Here is a 17858-nt window from a genome sequence, read left to right as displayed (position 1 = left end):
TCCCTCCTATATGCGAGATGTGAGTGATGAGTAAATAAATACTGGTATAAAACACAAAATGGCATCGTTTTAAAGGTGTAAAAGTCATTGTCCCAATTCACCAAGGACAATGTTCTGATCTATTTTAAATCATCTAATCCACTTGACTAAAATTGCAATCTTGTGCACAATTTCCTGAGAGATCTGTGCAACAGAGTGGGCTTACTTCAAAGTAAGCATGCACAGGATTACACCGAAACGATGACAGCTCTAGGGACTGGAAACATACAAACCTATGCATGCAAGTCTTGAACTCCACCCATTCTGAGTGCATGTAGCGTCCGATCTCTCAGCATGCTTGTACCCATTATTACATGAGAAGTGCACTCGGTCCCCCTCTTTGTAGAGTCTCTTTGGGTTTAATATATATCCATGATCAATGTTTTCTTCTTGGCAAGTAATTTCTATTGTAAAATAGAAACAAATTTTCCGTATCAGGACACGAGGTGTTAACTTGTAACAAAAAGAAATGTAACGCAATCTTTCTAAAAAGTTTCTTCAATGAACTGTACAGTATTCCCATTTCTAAGGTGCCAGAACTCAGAAGGAGTCACATAATCATGCACGAGAGCAGGATAAATGCAGAACTGAAGTCATAATTCTCATTCAGGAATGAACTAGATTCATGTTCAGCGACATAAAATATTCTCAACAGCTTCCGTATGTTTCCTAGGTGTCAGTTGTGGGTGTCAGGATGGTGTGGGTGGTTTGGCATTGCGCACCTGGGCTTCCCAATGTCGTACATTGCTGCCAGCTGCGAAGAGTGGGAGGCAAGGTAGTGGGGAGCTGTGACACAGGTGCTGTGGCAGTGTCAGTCCAGCACACCTGTCACAGCACTGTGCTGAACTCCTCATTGCCTTGACCTTCCCCTTTTTTCTAACTGGCAGTGATGCCAAGAGAGCCATGCTCCCCTACCGGCCACTGCAACAAGGGTTACTGCCTCCCTATCATCCTGAGCATTTCCCTTGAGCATCTTGACTCGTTTACTCTAAAAGTGAATGCCTATGTCATAGAAGCACAACAAAGGAAGTGAGCCGTGGCGACCTTGCCTCTCCTCCCCTTCTGGAATTGTGCTTGCCCTCGTTGCCTAAGGATTCTGGATGCGTGAAAATGCCTTGCTCTACACTGGATTGCTTCTCTGCATGGCCACAATCCAGTCTGTGGCCATTCATTAGCCCTGGTGAGAACAAAAATAGCCTTTCCAAAAACACTGTCTCTACAAGCTGGCATCTGAAAAGGCTGGTTGCCCCATACCCAGGTTTGAACATGAAATTCTGGATGGCAGAAGTACTCTATTCAATTTGCACAAAATACTCACCTCTTACTTTTTCACTCAGCACCAATGGCTGAGAACGATGTGCTCAAGCAGAATAATAATAATATTATTATTTATGCCCCACCCATCTGGCTGGGTTTCCCCAGCCATTCTGGAAGGTTTCCAACAAAATGTTAAAATACAGTAGTCCATCAAACATTAAAAGCTTCCCTAAACAGGGCTCCATTCAGATGTCTTCTAAAAGTCTGGTAGTAGTTGTTCTCTTTGACATCTGGTGGGAGGGTGTTCCACAGGGCAGGTGCCGCTACTGAGAAGGCCCTCTGCCTGGTTCCCTGTAACTTGGGTTCTCGCAGTGAGGGAACCGCCAAAAGGCCCTTGGCGCTGGATCTCAGTGTCCGGGCAGAACGATGGGGGGTGGAGACGCTCCTTCAGGTATACTGGACTGAGGCCATTTAGGGCTTTAAAGGTCACCACCAACACTTTGAATTGTGCTTTTAAACGTACTGGGAGCTAATGTAGGTCTTTCAAGACCTGTGTTATGTGAACCATCTTCTGATGCCCAAATATCGGAAGACATGCTTCCATTGATGGCACATGTACACATGAACATAACAAGTGATAAGGGACACATGTTAACAGACCATCAATAAATTCAAAGACTCATTAAATCTTTGATTTAGTTAGGCAAGGCTAAGGGGAACTGCAGACCCTATTTTCCAGGGATGTCCCTGATTTAGAGAACCTCTCCTGGTTTCTGATTTGATCCTGGAATGTCCCACTTTTCTTTAGGATGTCCCTATTTTCATCAGAGAAATGTTGGAGGGTATGGAATTATCTGACCCCTGAGCCATCTTTAGGTCCTGTATAGTTTATAAAATGTTATTATGTTTTTATATATGTTGGAAGCTGCCAGAGTGTCTGGGGCAACCCAATAAGATATGTGGGGTATAAATAGTAAAATTAACATTATGAAACGGAACATCCTTATTTTAATCAGAGAAATGTTGGAGGGTATGGAATTGATGGATCTAATTTTAAATGAACCAGCCCTATTATTTTATACAAACCCTTTGGTGATACTTTTTAGCATGCAAAAGGGGTTTTAAGCACTGAGCTCTAACATATCTTCTGCTGCTTTCGATTGTTCATTTTATCCCCTCCTCCCAACTAACCTACACATCTTGGTACATTGTCACTCCAGTTTCCATGAGCTGTGCAAAAGATTTGTTCGGATCCCTGGATTTTGAAACTTTCGGAGCATTCAAATCGTAACACCTGGCCAAACAGAAATTCCTGGTCTAAGTCTTGTATTCCAGTCATAAGGATTCTTCCATTTTCTGGTGCTTTTACTGGGAAACACTTCATCACTATAAAACAAATAACAATGTCATGCCAAGTTCAGCAAGATATTTTTTGAAGGTGATCAAGAAAAACAGTAGAAAATGAGTAGCATAATTACTACAACCATAATACAGTCGTACCTTGGAAGTCAAAAAGGATCCATTTCAGAAGTCCATTCGACTTCCAAAACATTCAGAAACCAAATCACGGCTTCTGATTGGCTGCAGGAAGCTCCTGCAGCCAATCAGTAGCCCTGGAAGCCCCAGATGTTCAGGTTCCAAAAGAACGTTTGCAAGCTGGAACAAACACTTCCGGGTTTGTGGTGTTCGGGAGAGTTCCAGGGCGTTCGGGATTCAAGATACAACAGTACTCAACAGAAGACATTCAAGTATACTATTTACCAATCGAAGTGGAATGCAGAAAATGCAATTCCCCCATGATTTTCTGATTATCTCCATCTGTCTCTTTCCACTGTGTTGGGAGAGACATCCATCCCTTCAGCAGATCTATCAAAATTAATCCTGGCTGTGTGTGGATTTAATACGCACAAGATTTCCTGTTCAGTTTTTCTTATCTTTGCCATTGGCCATAACATACAATCTATAGCCCAAACATTGGATATATCAGCAGCCAAACGTTCCTTTTAAAACCAGTAAATCTTCCATCTCTGCAGTATGAATTGCTAGCTATGTCAATGTTTCCATTAGGAAAGAAGAAACTATTCCTCCACAAAAATATTCATAGATTCTCACAATTTGGGAATGAGACACAGGGATGACTGCACTGTCTTTATGATATATTGTTTATTTACACATGTATAGAACCTGAGCCTATGATGGAGGGGTTCACAGCATCAATACCCAAATGGGTCTTACGTCTCCCATAGACACAACTTTGGATTCAAACAGGCACCAAATATTGTGCTCTGCCTCATGCTCTTCTTCTTCTCCGTCACATAATACCTAACTCTAACCTTTCTAACCTAAGCTCTGTGGCTTTATCTTTTGAGGGAGAGGCCCCAACCATTTGCCATCTCACAATGAGTTCCTTTGACCTTTGTTGTCTTAATGGCCTATCTCAACACAGGATTGTTAGCTGAATTTAACTAGCTTTTAACACTTGCTGATTTCAAGGGATTAGAAGTGCCTAGCATACAGCCTAATACACATGGGCCTGGCACCCAGTTTTACCATCCCAAGCCTTCATTGAATTCTAACACTTGCTCAGCCTGGAGATTATGGTGGTCTGGCACCCACAAACTTATAACACTGTGGAATCCTGGGAGCTGTGTGGACAAAGGAGAAATTATTCTTGCTCCAAGTAAAACAATTAAAGGACAAAGGCTCAGATTCAGTCCCCTTGCACATATAGAAAGAAATTCCAGATATACACAGAGGGTTGCAGCACCCTGAGAAGCTCCTCTGTTAGTTCCCCAGTCTTCAGAACAAAGGAGAAAGGGAATAAAAAAGAATTGGTGGAAGCCACCTTATAGAACCTTAGACAATTCTGATGTACTCTGAATTTCAGTCAAGATCTCTGAAGGTCCACGTACCTTCACAATGAGGGACATCATTGCTCCATCCATCTGCACGACAATCACGGTAATTTGTATGGCTGAGCATCTTGTACCTGGAAGATTTTTAATAAATAAACTGAAATTTTTTAAAACGATAGAATTACATGAGTGGATCAGCTTCTGTAATAATACTTTGAAACATGATGAGGCTTCCGGAAAAGAAAGAGCATTTTCTAATTGTTTCAAGGGGTGACACGAATATTCAGGAACAGCTGCAGCTTATCACACCAAGCAAAGTTGACAAAAATAACTTGCAGCCACTTGTTTTCTTCTGACTGAAATACCTTACGATGAAATGGGTGCCTTAGCCCAAGAGCAGTCAGGCAACCCAGCACTACCCCAGTACAACCACTCATTTAAGAATATACCGTAATATACACCTGATGTTCTATTTTTTTAAAATGAGTTTTTTTATCAGTAGAATTTTTAATCATATACCAGCTGTCCTAAAAATACTACTGCGATTAAATATCTGAAGGGGGGGGAGACTTACCCATCATCACACCGATACACAACACGAGCGCCAAAGACAAATTCATTTTCATTAACAATATCAAAAGAGCCAGACTGGATATCTCCAGGATGTCCGCATGGCTTTTCTGGAAATGAAAAAAAATGTAATGTAATGATTTATAACACTTTTGGCTAGAAAAACATGGCTTTTGAGAACCATGAAACATAAGGAGGAATATATGAGATTGTGAATAGAAGACGTAATAGAAGACGTATGATATCATTGAGCTCAGACTTCCTCCACTCCTGCTCTGATTCATCAGGTGCCTCTTGTAGAAAGATTGACCTTCTTTTAGAAGGCATAACGAGGGAGATATGGAGTTGTTTGTGGTGGCAAACAGCTTTTCTTCATAACATTGAACTTGGCCTTCAGCTTCCGTGTGTATGTGTGTTTGTGTGTGCAATGATTCTTCAACATCAACTTCCTTGGACTGGTCATGTTGTAATAATGCCTGATTATAGTCTTCCAAAGCAACTACTCTATTCCAAACTTTAAAATGGTAAGTGTAATGCTGGTGGTCAACAAAAGAGGTTCAAAAACTCTCTCAAAGCAAATCTTAAAAAAATGTAGTATAAACACCGACAACTGGGAAACACTGGCCTGTGAGCGCTCCAATTGGAGAACAGCTGTTACCAAAGGTATCATGGACTTTGAAGACGCTTGAACTCAGGACGAAAGAGAGAAACGCACTAAGAGGAAGGCACACTTGGCAAACCCTCACCGTGATCAACTCCCACCCAGAAACCTATGTTTCCACTGTGGAAGGACGTGTGGATCCAGAATTGGCCTCCACAGTCACGTACAGACTCACTTTTAAAACCGTGTTTATGGAAGACAATCTTACTAGGCTATGAGTGATCGCCAAAGGAGGAGGAGGAGGAGGAGGAGGAGGAGGAGGAGGAGGAGGAGGAGGAGTGTAGGCAGTATTCAGCTTTCAGTTAAAAAGGAAAATGGTAATATTTCTCCAGCTCTCTGAGTGGAAACAAATAATGGAATCCAAATGTCAAACAAAAATGGAGATAGTGCCTACAAACTGAAATAGAACCTTGTGGTCTCTGTTAGAATGCTAAAACAATGAGTCATCCCAATGATTATCACAAAGAGAAAAAAATTAACTGCTCAAAATATTTCAATCGCCTGTGATTCTGAATTCTGCAAAGTTATGTTTTTACTTACTTCTGCATTCCACATGTGGTACAGATTGCACCCACTGTCCATCGTTACACTGAAATCTAATGCGCCCAAGTTTTATATATCCAGGCCGGCAGTTGTAGAGTACTTCTTCCCCATGGGAATAGGATGGTTTGCCTGGTAATTTTGCAAGTTCTTCACGGTCTCTTCTTGGAGGTGGTCCACAGTCATTTCCACCTAGGTACGAGCGAGGGGGGGAAAGCATCAATCAAGCATGACTTCCAGGTCCTGTACACTAACATTTAAAGAATCCGAAGAAAAAAGAACAAGAACTGAGGATTCCAATGTATTAAGCAATAAAAATGCTGGCTTTCTAAATGTGATCGCTACATAATCTCCCTTTACTGGACTATAAATCAGGTTTTAGCAGAAAGTAAGTTGCAGTTCATCAGTGGAAAGTGTTCAGAATACCCCCCTTGCTGCCTGTTGCTGGGATTCTCACAAAATACTGGTCTTATCAGGCAACACACTAATTCACAAAGGACACTAATCACTTCAATACCTTATCCGAGAAGGGGACATTCATAATGGGCTAATATTGATCATAATGTTATTTCAGTCCAAGGGCTGCTCCAGGGGTGTTCTTCTGGGAGGCTTAGTGAAGAATTAAGTTTCTTAGACCCCACCCCCCACCCCACCCAGTTAGATGCAACGAGCCATTATAGACAAGGGTCTAGGATGCAAGTGATAGACTGTGCCCCATCAAACACTCTTAGATTACAAAACATAATTTACTGTCTTATTTTCTTCTTCTAGTTTAGGCCTAACCAGCTCGGATTAACATGTGAAGAAGATTTTGGAAAGGCTGTTAGACATCTTTAGTGGTGTTCAGCTGAAGAGCTGCTGTTTATGGCTGTGGAGCCAAGAGATGTGGCTGTTGCTTCATCAGATTTAAGCCATTCAGTTAGATTAGCTTACTTATATTGTTTTATGCAATATTGTTTAATTTAAGTAAACGTTTGCGTTGTTTTACACAATGTTGTACAGACTGATCTTTTTTTCTTATTGATTTTAGTATTGTTTCTAATTGCTTCTATCATCTATTTCTATCTATCCATCCATCCATCTATCTATGTCTATTTTGAATGGCTATTATTCATCTGATATGTTGTAAGCCATTTGGGGTACAATTTTGTGGGAATGTGGCACAGAAAGAAGGCGGAATAGTAATAGCAGAAGAATGATTAAAAGCTTTAAATTCTGGTTAGAGGTATTACTTTTAGAAGAGATAAAGAGTTTAGAGGGGAAGTTTCAAAGTAATCAAGAACTGAGGTAGTAGTGACAAGCACATTTTGTTTGGATTCAAGTTTCAAATTCAATACATTCTCTTTAATGAATTGAGACCAATAGTTAATGAGTAGTGAACTTTATGAAATTAACACATTAGTGAATTAACATTTGGTTAATGACAGGAGGAAGGAGGAGGCCTGTGCTGATGAAGTGATGCTGGTGTTATTTTAAAGGGGGCAGTCCAGGCACAAGCAGACAGTTGTTGGCATCCATCTGTCCCAAGAGACAATGGAGTGTGCTTCTGGGGGTGAACCACTGAAGTGACCTCCCTGGTGTGCAAGCCTGGGCTGCTGAGGCAACAAGCCTTACTGATGTGGTCCAAAGAAAAACAGAGGAATACGTTTGGCACCAACTTGGCTGCAGGAGTTGGCTGGAAGGAGGTGTACAAGGTGCCATTCAACCATCTTAGGGACTCCACTCCGGATTTGTGTAGGGCTTACTGCTTAGTCTTTTCATCTCCTGAAGACTTGCTTCTCCTAGACAAGCTTCATTGCCCCCACTTCCTTCTACAGCACGTGCAGACATCACCTTCCTGACCATTGGACCCACTGTTGGCCTCATCCACTCAATCCACTAGAGTTGGTCTTATTCTAGGAGCCACAGGCAAGAGCTGAGTGCAGGGTGGAGACGAACTATGGTCAAACTACCCTAGAAGAGGCGCAATGTGCCCCCTACCAGAGGCACTTTTCCTCCGCTAACATACCCATACAAAACCAGACTAGTGCAAGGCAATTCAGATTGCTCTGCCAATCAATTAACTTAATGGCATGATCCTACACAAGGCTGTGTGAGCTCAGTGGTTTAGGAATGAAACTGATTCATCTGACTTAATACCACATTTGTAGTCACTGGAGCATTGCCGCAGACTATTATTGAAAAAAAGACTCAGCTCTCTCTTTTTTCAAGTGTGCAGTTGGATTTAACATAGTCCTATTGCTCCCACTAGAGGGTGCAGTCATCCTATCCAAAGGATGCACTGTCTGATTAAAGACGATGAAAGACCCATTCAAACTTGTTTTCTTCTACTTATTTTTCCAGATTTATTTCTTTCCTTTGATATGCGGAGCTGTTAACTTGTTCCACTACTGTATCAACCTTCTCTGTAAAAAATAAAATAAAAAAATCTCCATTTTTTTTTCATGATTTGAGAAATCATGCGAGTAATTGGTTTTTTGAGAATTGTCCTGGCCGATAGCATAATCATCACCATTTCGCTTCGGACCTCACTGTTTACAGGTCCACCTCTCCCCAACAAACCATACCACTGCATGCCACTTCATGAATTTGATGGACTTCAGTCCTCAAAGGTATATGGCATTATAAATGCTATACTTTAAGTTAGAGCCATATAATCGTAGAGATGGAAGGGACTCTTGAGAATCATCTGGTCCAGGCATCCCCAAACTTCGGCCCTCCAGATGCTTTGGACTACAATTCCCATCTTTCCCAACCACTGGTCCTGTTAGCTAGGGATCATGGGAGTTGTAGGCCAAAACATCTGGAGGGCCGCAGTTTGGGGATGCCTGATCTGGTCCAACCCCCTGCGATGCAGCTGTCCCATATGGGCATTGAACTTGCAACCTTGGTTTGACCAGCAACATGCTCTAACCCAGGCTTACTCAACCTTGGCCCTCCAGATGTTTTTGGCCTACTACTCCCATGATCCCTAGCTATCAGGACCAATGGTCAGGGATGATGGGAATTGTAGTCTCAAAATATCTGGAGCAGGCATCCCCAAATTTGGCCCTCCAGCTGTTTGGGGACTACAAGTCCCATCATTCCTAGCTAACAGGACCAGTGATCAGGGATGGTGGGAATTGTAGTCCCAAACAGCTGGAGGGCCGAGTTTGGGGATCCCTGATCTGGAGGGCCAAGGTTGAGTAAGCCTGCCCTAACCAACTGAGCTATCCAGTCACCAGAATGCCCAAATACCATTCAGCAGATTCTTGTGCTGGTAATCAATAGTGTTTAAAGTGCAAGGCAGATGGGAATCTTTTCTATGGGGCTGTTTCCATGAATGGATTGTATCCAACAGCAGCCAGTGATATCCCTTTGAAAGCTCACAAGCAGCATGTGAAGGAATGTGTTGTGTAGGGGAGGAACTTGTGGATTCCCCAAAGACCCACTGTGACCAACTGGCTGCATACTTTGAGGATTAAGTCACTCAACTTTGGAGTGATCTTGACTCTACACTTGCTGCCGCTCTGGTTGAAATATTATATTGGCCCGAATATAAGCCCCCCACCCCCCCAAAAAAACCTGACTTTGAAAAGTTAAAGTGTGGCTTATATTTGGAACTGAGTGCACCCACTTCCTAGCACTACCACCCTGAATGGGGGACAGGGGTTTGTCTGGCCCCAACTTGAGGAGGTAGTGCTGGGAGGTGGGCATGCAGTGCGCTCAAAACAGAGCACTGGCTCCAGCTTGCAGAGTGGGGCACCAAGCACCAACTGCCCCCCATCCCCCATTCAGGGCGGTAGTGCCGGGAGGTGGGCTGCACCTGCCAATAAGCCTTCCATTTTAAAAGTGCGGCTTATTTGTGGCTGCGTCTTATATTCGGGCCAATACGGTATGCAGTGCTGCTACCGAGGATGTTTTGCAGGGTCAGTTTCACCTTATGCAATCATCCGATATAGTCAAGGCAATGGGTCCGACCACGTGCCCCTAGACCCCAGTCCATAGAATTGTAGAGTTTGAAGGGACCCCCAGGGTCATCTAGTCCAACCCCCTGCAATGCAACCTTGGAGTTATCAGCACATCACTCTAATCAGCTGAGCTAAATCTAGCAGAGGGAGGAGGATCGGCCGGGTCCAGAGAGCGGTTAACATTTCACTACACGAGGGGGTGGTCCTTGCTGCATTGAAAGAATCAGTGGTGCAACTACCCTTCAAGAAACTGGGCTGTGGACCCTTTGGATTGGAACAGCTATCAACCAACTGCCATAAGCCCCTTTGGGGGGTAGGTGGTGGAGTGGACTGTGGTGGGGCAGCCGCAAGCATTCTTGGAGAACACAGATTATTTAGATCAGGCATCCCCAAACTGCGGCCCTCCAGATGTTTTGGCCTACAACTCCCATGATCCCTAGATAACAGGACCAGTGGTCAGGGGAGATGGGAATTGTAGTCCAAAACATCTGGAGGGCCGAAGTTTGGGGGTGCCTGATTTAGATCCATTCCAAACTGGGTTCAGATCTGGCCACAGTTTTGGTCAAACTGATGAATGACCTTTTTGCAGAGAGTGGGACAAGGGGATTGTGACCTTGCTCCAACTTCAGAATCAGTCGTCGGTGTTTGAGACCATAGACCACAGCATCCTCTTGAACCAACTCTGGGGAATGGGAATTTGGACCACAGTATTACAGAGTGTAGCAGTAGAAGAGTGGCTTATGGGCCCCTGGTGGCTACTTTATGGGGTGCCGCAGGGGATAATAACAACAACAACAACAACAACAACAACAACAACAACAACAACAACAACAACAACTTACACAGCTCCCAACAGAATTTTAAAAACACGATAACACATCAAACATAAAAATCTTCCCTAAACAGGACTGCCTTCAGATGTTTTCTAAAAGTCAGATAGTTGTTTGTTTCCTTGATATCTGAAGGGAGGGCATTCCACAGCCCACTACTGAGAAGGCCCTCTGCCTGGTTCCCTGTAACCTCACGTCTCACAGTGAGGGAACTGCCAGAAGGCCCTCAGCGCTGGACCTCAGTGTCCGGGCTGAATGATGGGTGTGGAGACGCTCCTTCAGGTATACTGGACCAAGGCCATTTAGGGCTGTAAAGGTCAGCACCAACACTTTGAATTGTGCTCGGAAATGTACTGGGAGCCAATGTAGGTCTTTCAGGACCGGTGTTATATGGAACTATTAAGTTCCAGTGCTATTTACTGTAATATCTACATGAAGCCATTGGGAGCAGTCATTAGGAGTTTTGGTGTTAGACGCCCTCAGTATACAGATGACACCCAGTTCTATTTCTCCATAACATCTGAATCAGGAGAGGCTGCAAAGTCCCTGGACCACTGCTGGGACGCAGTGGTGAAATGGATGCGGAAAAACAAGCTGAGCTTGAATCTTGGCACTGTGGGTGACTAGTTCCTATGTCTGAGAAATTGGTCAGTTGCCTACCTTGGATGGGGTCACACTCCTCATGAAGGGGCTTGCAGTTTTGTGTGTGTGTGTGTGTGTGTGCTTCTGCATTCAGTTCTCCCACTGGAGGCTCAGGTAGCCTCGGGGGCTAGAAATGCCTTTTTACCAACTGCAGCTGGTTCAACAGCTCTCCCCCACTCCCCTCAGGGCAAACACTTCCGTTTCCTACAGCAGCTCTTAAGAGCCAAAGGGACTGGGCTTCGGGGCATGTACACATGAGAAGTGTTCCCATACTTGCACCACAGCCTTAATGATGTGATGGCAGGGGAATAGTGGAGAGAAGGAAGAGGCAATTTTATACAGTGACATACAGAGAGAGAGAGAGAGAGAGAGAGAGAGAGAGAGAGAGAGAGAGAGAGAGAGAGAGAGAGAGAGAGAGAGAGAGAGAGAGACCTAGTTTACTGGGCCTCACATTATAATTCAGAGCCCTGTGCAAATTGTCTCTTGGAATGCTCCACTTCAGTTGTGGCTGAAGAAGAAGGAAGGGCCACTTCAGCAAATTTCTTCACAGGAGAAGACATTTTCCAACAGGAGTCAGCTCTAATAGGAGTGAGACTCGCTGTTAACAGTAGCACAGAGTCTTCCTTCCTTAGGCTTTTCATTGTGGTCACTTTAAACAGGAGGCAAACCCAGCTGCTATTTTTGCCTTCTCCACAGTGCCATACCAGAACTTTGGGTGGGGGGAGGTGTGAAAGTTGCCACAAAAATAGGGTGAAGAATATTCAGAAGAAATTTGGTAGTGGGGGTGCCTTCCTTTTCTGCTAGGAGTTGAGGGTGGGGAAGGGTGGTCCTCAGAAATTTCTCTCAGAAAAAATTGTCCTAAGGAATTTCAGCTTAGTTCCTGCTAAGTGCTCCTGTATAGCATGCAGCAATAACAGCCATGGGGCTTTCAGCTTCTTTTCAGATTTCAAATGTATGAATTTTGCTTTTCAAAAAAAGAAATAAGAAAATAACCCCAGACATGCATGCCTTCCTTTGCATTTATATAATGGAAACATTTCAGAACGTGTTAGCAAACATTCTGGATGAAGAATGGTTTTCAAAACAGTTATAAACAACAACTCTTTGTGATTTGACAGCATGCAAAAGATTGCTGTTCCTGGTTATTTTAATCTAAACAGGAATCCTGATAAACACTGCAGACGAAGAGTTTTTATCTCATAAATACTCACTTATTTCCCCATTACCACCCATAAGAATATCTGATGAGCAATGGATATAAACAGAAGTCTACAATATTATTTGTTCTATTATACCTGGGAGCACAGCATGAAAAATTGGACTTGAGCACTAACAAAAAGGAGCAGAGCCTGACTCTCTTGTAACTAATGATTAACTACATTCTTGCCCAATGCCGACTTCCAAATCGAGGTTTGCAGTTCATGGCAATATAAGGGTATTTACAAGGCAAGATCTGAATATTCTAGCTGGTGTTGTAATTGTGTGTGTGTGTGTGTGAGAGAGAGAGAGAGAGAGAGAGAGAGAGAGGTTGGAGGCAGAGTGCACAAATTAGGACTCGTTCACACATTACAGTTGCCATGGGAATGCTGTCAAAAATGGCTACCCAGTGATGCTCACTCTCTATTTGGCTCATAAGGTTTCAAACACTGACTACACAACAGCCACATAATATTTGCAAAAGTGGCCCTCTATGTCCACAGTAACCACCTTTGTCCAGCACAGTGTGCTGGCTAATATTGGGCACTATTTACAGGTAGGTAGCCGTGTTGGTCTGAGTCGAAGCAAAATAAAAAAAATTCCTTCAGTAGCACCTTAAAGACCAACTAAGTTTATATTTTGGTATGAAGTGTGCATGCACACGAAAGCTCATACCAAAATATAAACTTAGTTGGTCTTTAAGGTGCTACTGAAGGATTTTTTTATTGGGCACTATGAAAAGGTAGCAAATGGTTAGTTATTTAATTTATTTTTGTTCCATTTTTCTTCCCAGAGTAGAGGAGAGTATTTATGGGGGTTATTTTCTATGGAAGATGCTAAAATAACTTTACTGGTCTTAGGTACCAAGCAGGTTACGTACTATGGGGAGATGCCATTTGCTGCTGTCCCTCAGGTGATAACTTGAGTGGGCCCCAACTGTGGGGGCAGTGAAAACCCACAGTGTAGTGTGTGTGGGGGTCACATTGTATGATAAATACTTCCAAACGTTAGCGACCAGCTGGAATTTGCTTGGCAAAACAATATTCTTTTCTAAGGTTATCCCCCATCCTAACCATATCCCCTGCTTTGGGACATGCATTTTCATTGCATAGTGCATAATGGCAGCTATGGCATCTGATCAATATTTTTTTACCCATTAAGATAGTTACCACTAACCCCTAAAATAATTAGTTTGAACATTTCGAGGCGATACAAAGTGCACAGTGACCACATAAATACTTTGAAGATGGGCTATTAAAGAATGCACAGAATAAGCATTCATTGCCAAGAAGGTGGTTCATAATTAATTTTTAGAAATAACAGTGGCAATAGATACTTGCTAAATATTTTTCTGCTTGCATACTTTTTAAAATAATAATAATACTCTAACACAATATGGAATAGTAAGCTGTTGTAGTTCGATCTAGCTCAGTATTGTTGACATCGGCGTTTCTCAAGCTTAAGTACCCTGCTGTTGTTGGACTACAACTCCCATCATCCTTAGCTAGCAGGACCAGCGGTCAGGGATGGTGGGAGTTGTAGTCCAACAACAGCCGGGGACCCAAGTTTGTGAAACACTGGCTACACCAGGCATGTCAAACATGCGACCCTCCAGATGTTTTGGACTACAATTCCCATCTTCCCCAACCACTGGTCCTGCTAGCTAGGGATCATGGGAGTTGTAGGCCAAAACATCTGGAGGGCCGCATGTTTGTCATGCCTGGGCTACACTGACAGTGGCTCCCCAAGTTTCAGGGGGAAATGTTGCCCACCGCTAGTATATAGAACTGCAGCTTTCTTATAACAAATACAATTTACATGTGAAATTGTGTACTACAAATATAAAAGAGACACTGTTCTTGCAATCTAACGGAACAGACATGAGTACTGATTTCAAGCTCGTATTTTGTTTTCCAAAAAAAAAGAGAAACGTACAATTCTTTCACAAATTTAGCATTTTGTCGCTTTATTAATGCCTCTCTTTAATTGGATCCAAAAAAGGGTGAATATACCAGGACATGACCACCATACATACATTAGTTTGCTGATGTTAAGCCACATTTCTGACATGTTGTACCATTTACTTCTCCACCTTTCAGCAAATGCAGTCCCCAACCATAACAAGCTACACCTACAAGAATGTCTTTTTTTTTGATACAATCGTTAAAGGTATAGGAACGCTGCCCTTTGCCATCATACCTATAGACACAAAACCTCAGCAATGAGGTTCTTCTTCTTCTTCTTCTTCTTCTTCTTCTTCTTCTTCTTCTTCTTCTTCTTCTTCTTCTTCTTCTTCTTCTTCTTCTTCTTCTTTTGCAAAGCAAATGAATATGCAAAAACCTCTCCACTTCTATGTTTATGCAAAATTTCTTGGATCCATATACCTGCTTTTAGCCTCCTTGTTTTCTATTCACACTTCAGTTGTGCAGAACAACACACACTCTCAAAGTTCAGTGAGATGGAGAATTGGTTTCTACTGAATATGGAGCATTTTCAGCTGGATGGTTCTAGCATCTCGTTTATACTAACAATGTAGTATTTGCAGTCCACTCAGAAGTTGCAGCTGCAATCCAGAGTGTTCAACGGAACTTACTCCTAACTGGCTTAGAGCTGATGCTCAAGCATCGCCACGTATGCAGACAAAAATGCCTCTTAATATGGTCCAAGTCTTCATTTCTGATTCTCTGGAGGCAGGCTTGGTTACAATGCTGCCCTTTCTAGTAGAACTCCTACCTTGATAAGATGGTAGGAACAATCACATGAGAGAAAAACCCATTGAACTCAGCGGGACATACTTCTGAATGAACGTGTTTAGGGTCACACTGCACAGCTTTCTTCTCAAGCAAACAGTACCTGAAACTACAGCTGAGTCAAACCACTCACATCTTTAATTGCACAATGGAAATCTGAAAGGAATGAATCTGGAATTCGTACAACTCTTAAAGCAAAACCCCAATGAATTAGGAGTACTTAGGATTCGTTCGAACACTGAGATCTATTTTTCCCTCTGCAGCCATTTAAAATTCAAGTACTTACCCTTCTGCGCAGAGCAACATATGCATAGCAGAAGCAAAGCGGTATAGCTCAGCAAATGTGGCCTCATTACCGAGACTTGCAAAGGGTTGACACCCTTTCCGAACAGATTCTGCCTGGTTGCCTCTTAGTCTCTGCTACATCCACTTAGCCTCTCCTGGTTGTGCCAAGGAATGACCTTGCTTAAGCTTTTTCTTCTCACTTCGCCAATCACTTCCCCCTCTAACTCTGTTGCAACATGCACACAATCAGCCTTTTCTTTTGGCAGAGAATTATGCAAACGAAGTAGAAAATACTTCCCCAATTTCTCAACTGCCTCTGTCCTTCCTGCTCTGTTTGCTTTCACTCTTTCACGCTTCACGTATGTGGCTATTTTGATTGGGGAATTTCCCAGAAAACCCAAATAGAGTTGCACTGGGCTAAAAAGCTGCCCAAAGGATTCCTGATTTCAAAGAGGTTCCAGAATTTTACCATATGGGCTGCTAACATTTACACCTATTCCTTGCTCCCCACCAACACTAACCCCAGACATGGTTCATTACAACTTATTCAGTTCTTCTGAAAATATTATTGGGTGAAGAGTACCTGTATCATTTATCTAAGGTCAACAAGGTATTGGGCGTTGCACATTAACGTAAGGTATTTACTTGTTTGAAATATTTCAACTCAAGGCAGCTGGCTGCAAGGATAAAAACCATGTATTTACAATTTACAATGAAGTAACAATCTAAAATAAATCTTCAAGTAGAACACTAAAGCAGTAAAGGAGCAGCAGAAAATTACAGAAAACAGCAGGTAGGAATGGATAAATCTGTCAGACTTTCAGTTTTTCATTTCCCCACAAAAGTTCAGTTCTCCACATTTCTATATCAGTTTGCAAGTTTTCTTTTTAGAAGTCCTCAGAAAGTTCATCAGAATGTTAGTGTGGATTTATCCCCCCCCCCCATGAATTTTTGCCTAACATACTTCTTTTTTTGCAAAGCAGTTTTCCCTAATAAAATATATGCTATTTTAACTAATATATTGAATGTTATGTACATTTCACACCAGTATATGCAGTGTGTGAAATGACTTGAATGGGGAATTAATTGCAAAATTCAGGGAGTGGTCTCAATATGTGGGAGAACAAAATAGAGACCCTTGCACTAGAAAAGGAAGGGTAGCAGCAGCACAGAGGAGCCTGCTTTTATGGACGAAATATAATAGAAGTTGAATGTCTGAAAAAAATGGGTGCAATTCCTCCTCTGGCAGCATTTGGATGCAACATTAAAAAATGGTTTCAGTGCAATGATAAACCATAAGACTATGCAAGCCTCAGTATAACGCACACAGCCATTCAGAATGTCTGTGAGGATGAAATCAGCAGCTTTTGCTTGCATTTTACTGACAGCAGTGCAGAGTTACATTTGAACTCAGACAAACTGTGGTTAGTTAGAACTATGGTTTACTAAAACAAGCCGATTTCAAACCATGGTTTATGAAGCTGGTTTGTTTCCATAAACTTAATATTAACCACAGGTGGGTTTTTTGGGTTCAGATGTAATACTAAATTGGGGATAATTGTGAGCAAAATTGTTGCCTAGGCTCATATCTGTAATTAAAAGCCACTGTTTACATTGTTCCCGAACACCTTTAAAAGTAACTGCTTTAAAGCAATCTAAACCAGGGTCCCCAAACTAAGGCCCGGGGGCCAAATGCGGCCCAATCGCCTTCTCAATTCGGCCCACGGACGGTCCGGGAATCAGCATGTTTTTACATGAGTAGAATGTGTCCTTTTATTTAAAATGCATCTCTGGGTTATAGTGGAGCCTGCCTGGTGTTTTTACATGAGTAGAGTGTGTCCTTATATTTAAAATACATCTCTGGGTTATTTGTGGGGCATAGGAATTCATTCATATATTTTTTTCAAAATATAGTCCGGCCCCCCACAAGGTCTGAGCTACAGTGGACCGGCCCCCTGCTGAAAAAGTTTGCTGACCCCTGAAACAAATCAATAGTGGAGGCTTCGTTGGAAAAATACAATGAAGCATAATCTCAAGGAAGTGTGCACAAGATTTCAGCAACTACCCATTCCTAAGTATGCTTATTCATAAGTGAATTCTACAGAATTCAGTAGGACTTATTTCCTGGTCAACGGGCTTAACATTTAAGTCTTAGAGTCAAATGTTGCCCTTTGTTTCAGGCAGCAAAACGAACATCCTTGTGCTTTCAATTCTGCATGAAGGAGCCCTGTACACACAGGGATGCACAAAAGGCCTAGAGAAGATATCCAGTTACTTCTCTT

General features: G+C 42.5%; 1 protein-coding gene across 2 annotated transcripts in view; it reads right to left on the bottom strand.

The window, feature by feature from the left end:
- The window catches only part of CFH (complement factor H), a 52303-nt gene extending 36445 nt beyond the window's left edge, over positions 1-15858 (bottom strand). The window contains exons 1-6 of one of the 2 annotated variants that reach the window (XM_060276675.1): positions 15578-15858; positions 5923-6114; positions 4726-4831; positions 4209-4285; positions 2488-2682; positions 273-443 (exon numbers count right to left, since the gene is read on the bottom strand). In XM_060276675.1, coding sequence (XP_060132658.1) covers positions 273-443; positions 2488-2682; positions 4209-4285; positions 4726-4831; positions 5923-6114; positions 15578-15644 — 808 coding nt within the window. In that variant the 5' untranslated portion in view covers positions 15645-15858. The remainder of the gene's footprint in view (positions 1-272; positions 444-2487; positions 2683-4208; positions 4286-4725; positions 4832-5922; positions 6115-15577) is intronic. The other variant, XM_060276674.1, reaches the window with a different exon arrangement.
- Between the last annotated feature and the right edge of the window lie 2000 nt (positions 15859-17858).

This window comes from Zootoca vivipara, chromosome 7 (genome assembly GCF_963506605.1).
Source record: "Zootoca vivipara chromosome 7, rZooViv1.1, whole genome shotgun sequence".
NCBI classification, from domain to species: Eukaryota; Metazoa; Chordata; class Lepidosauria; order Squamata; family Lacertidae; genus Zootoca; species Zootoca vivipara.
Note: the sequence above shows the minus strand (reverse complement) of the source record. Positions and strands in the feature narration are given on the sequence as shown.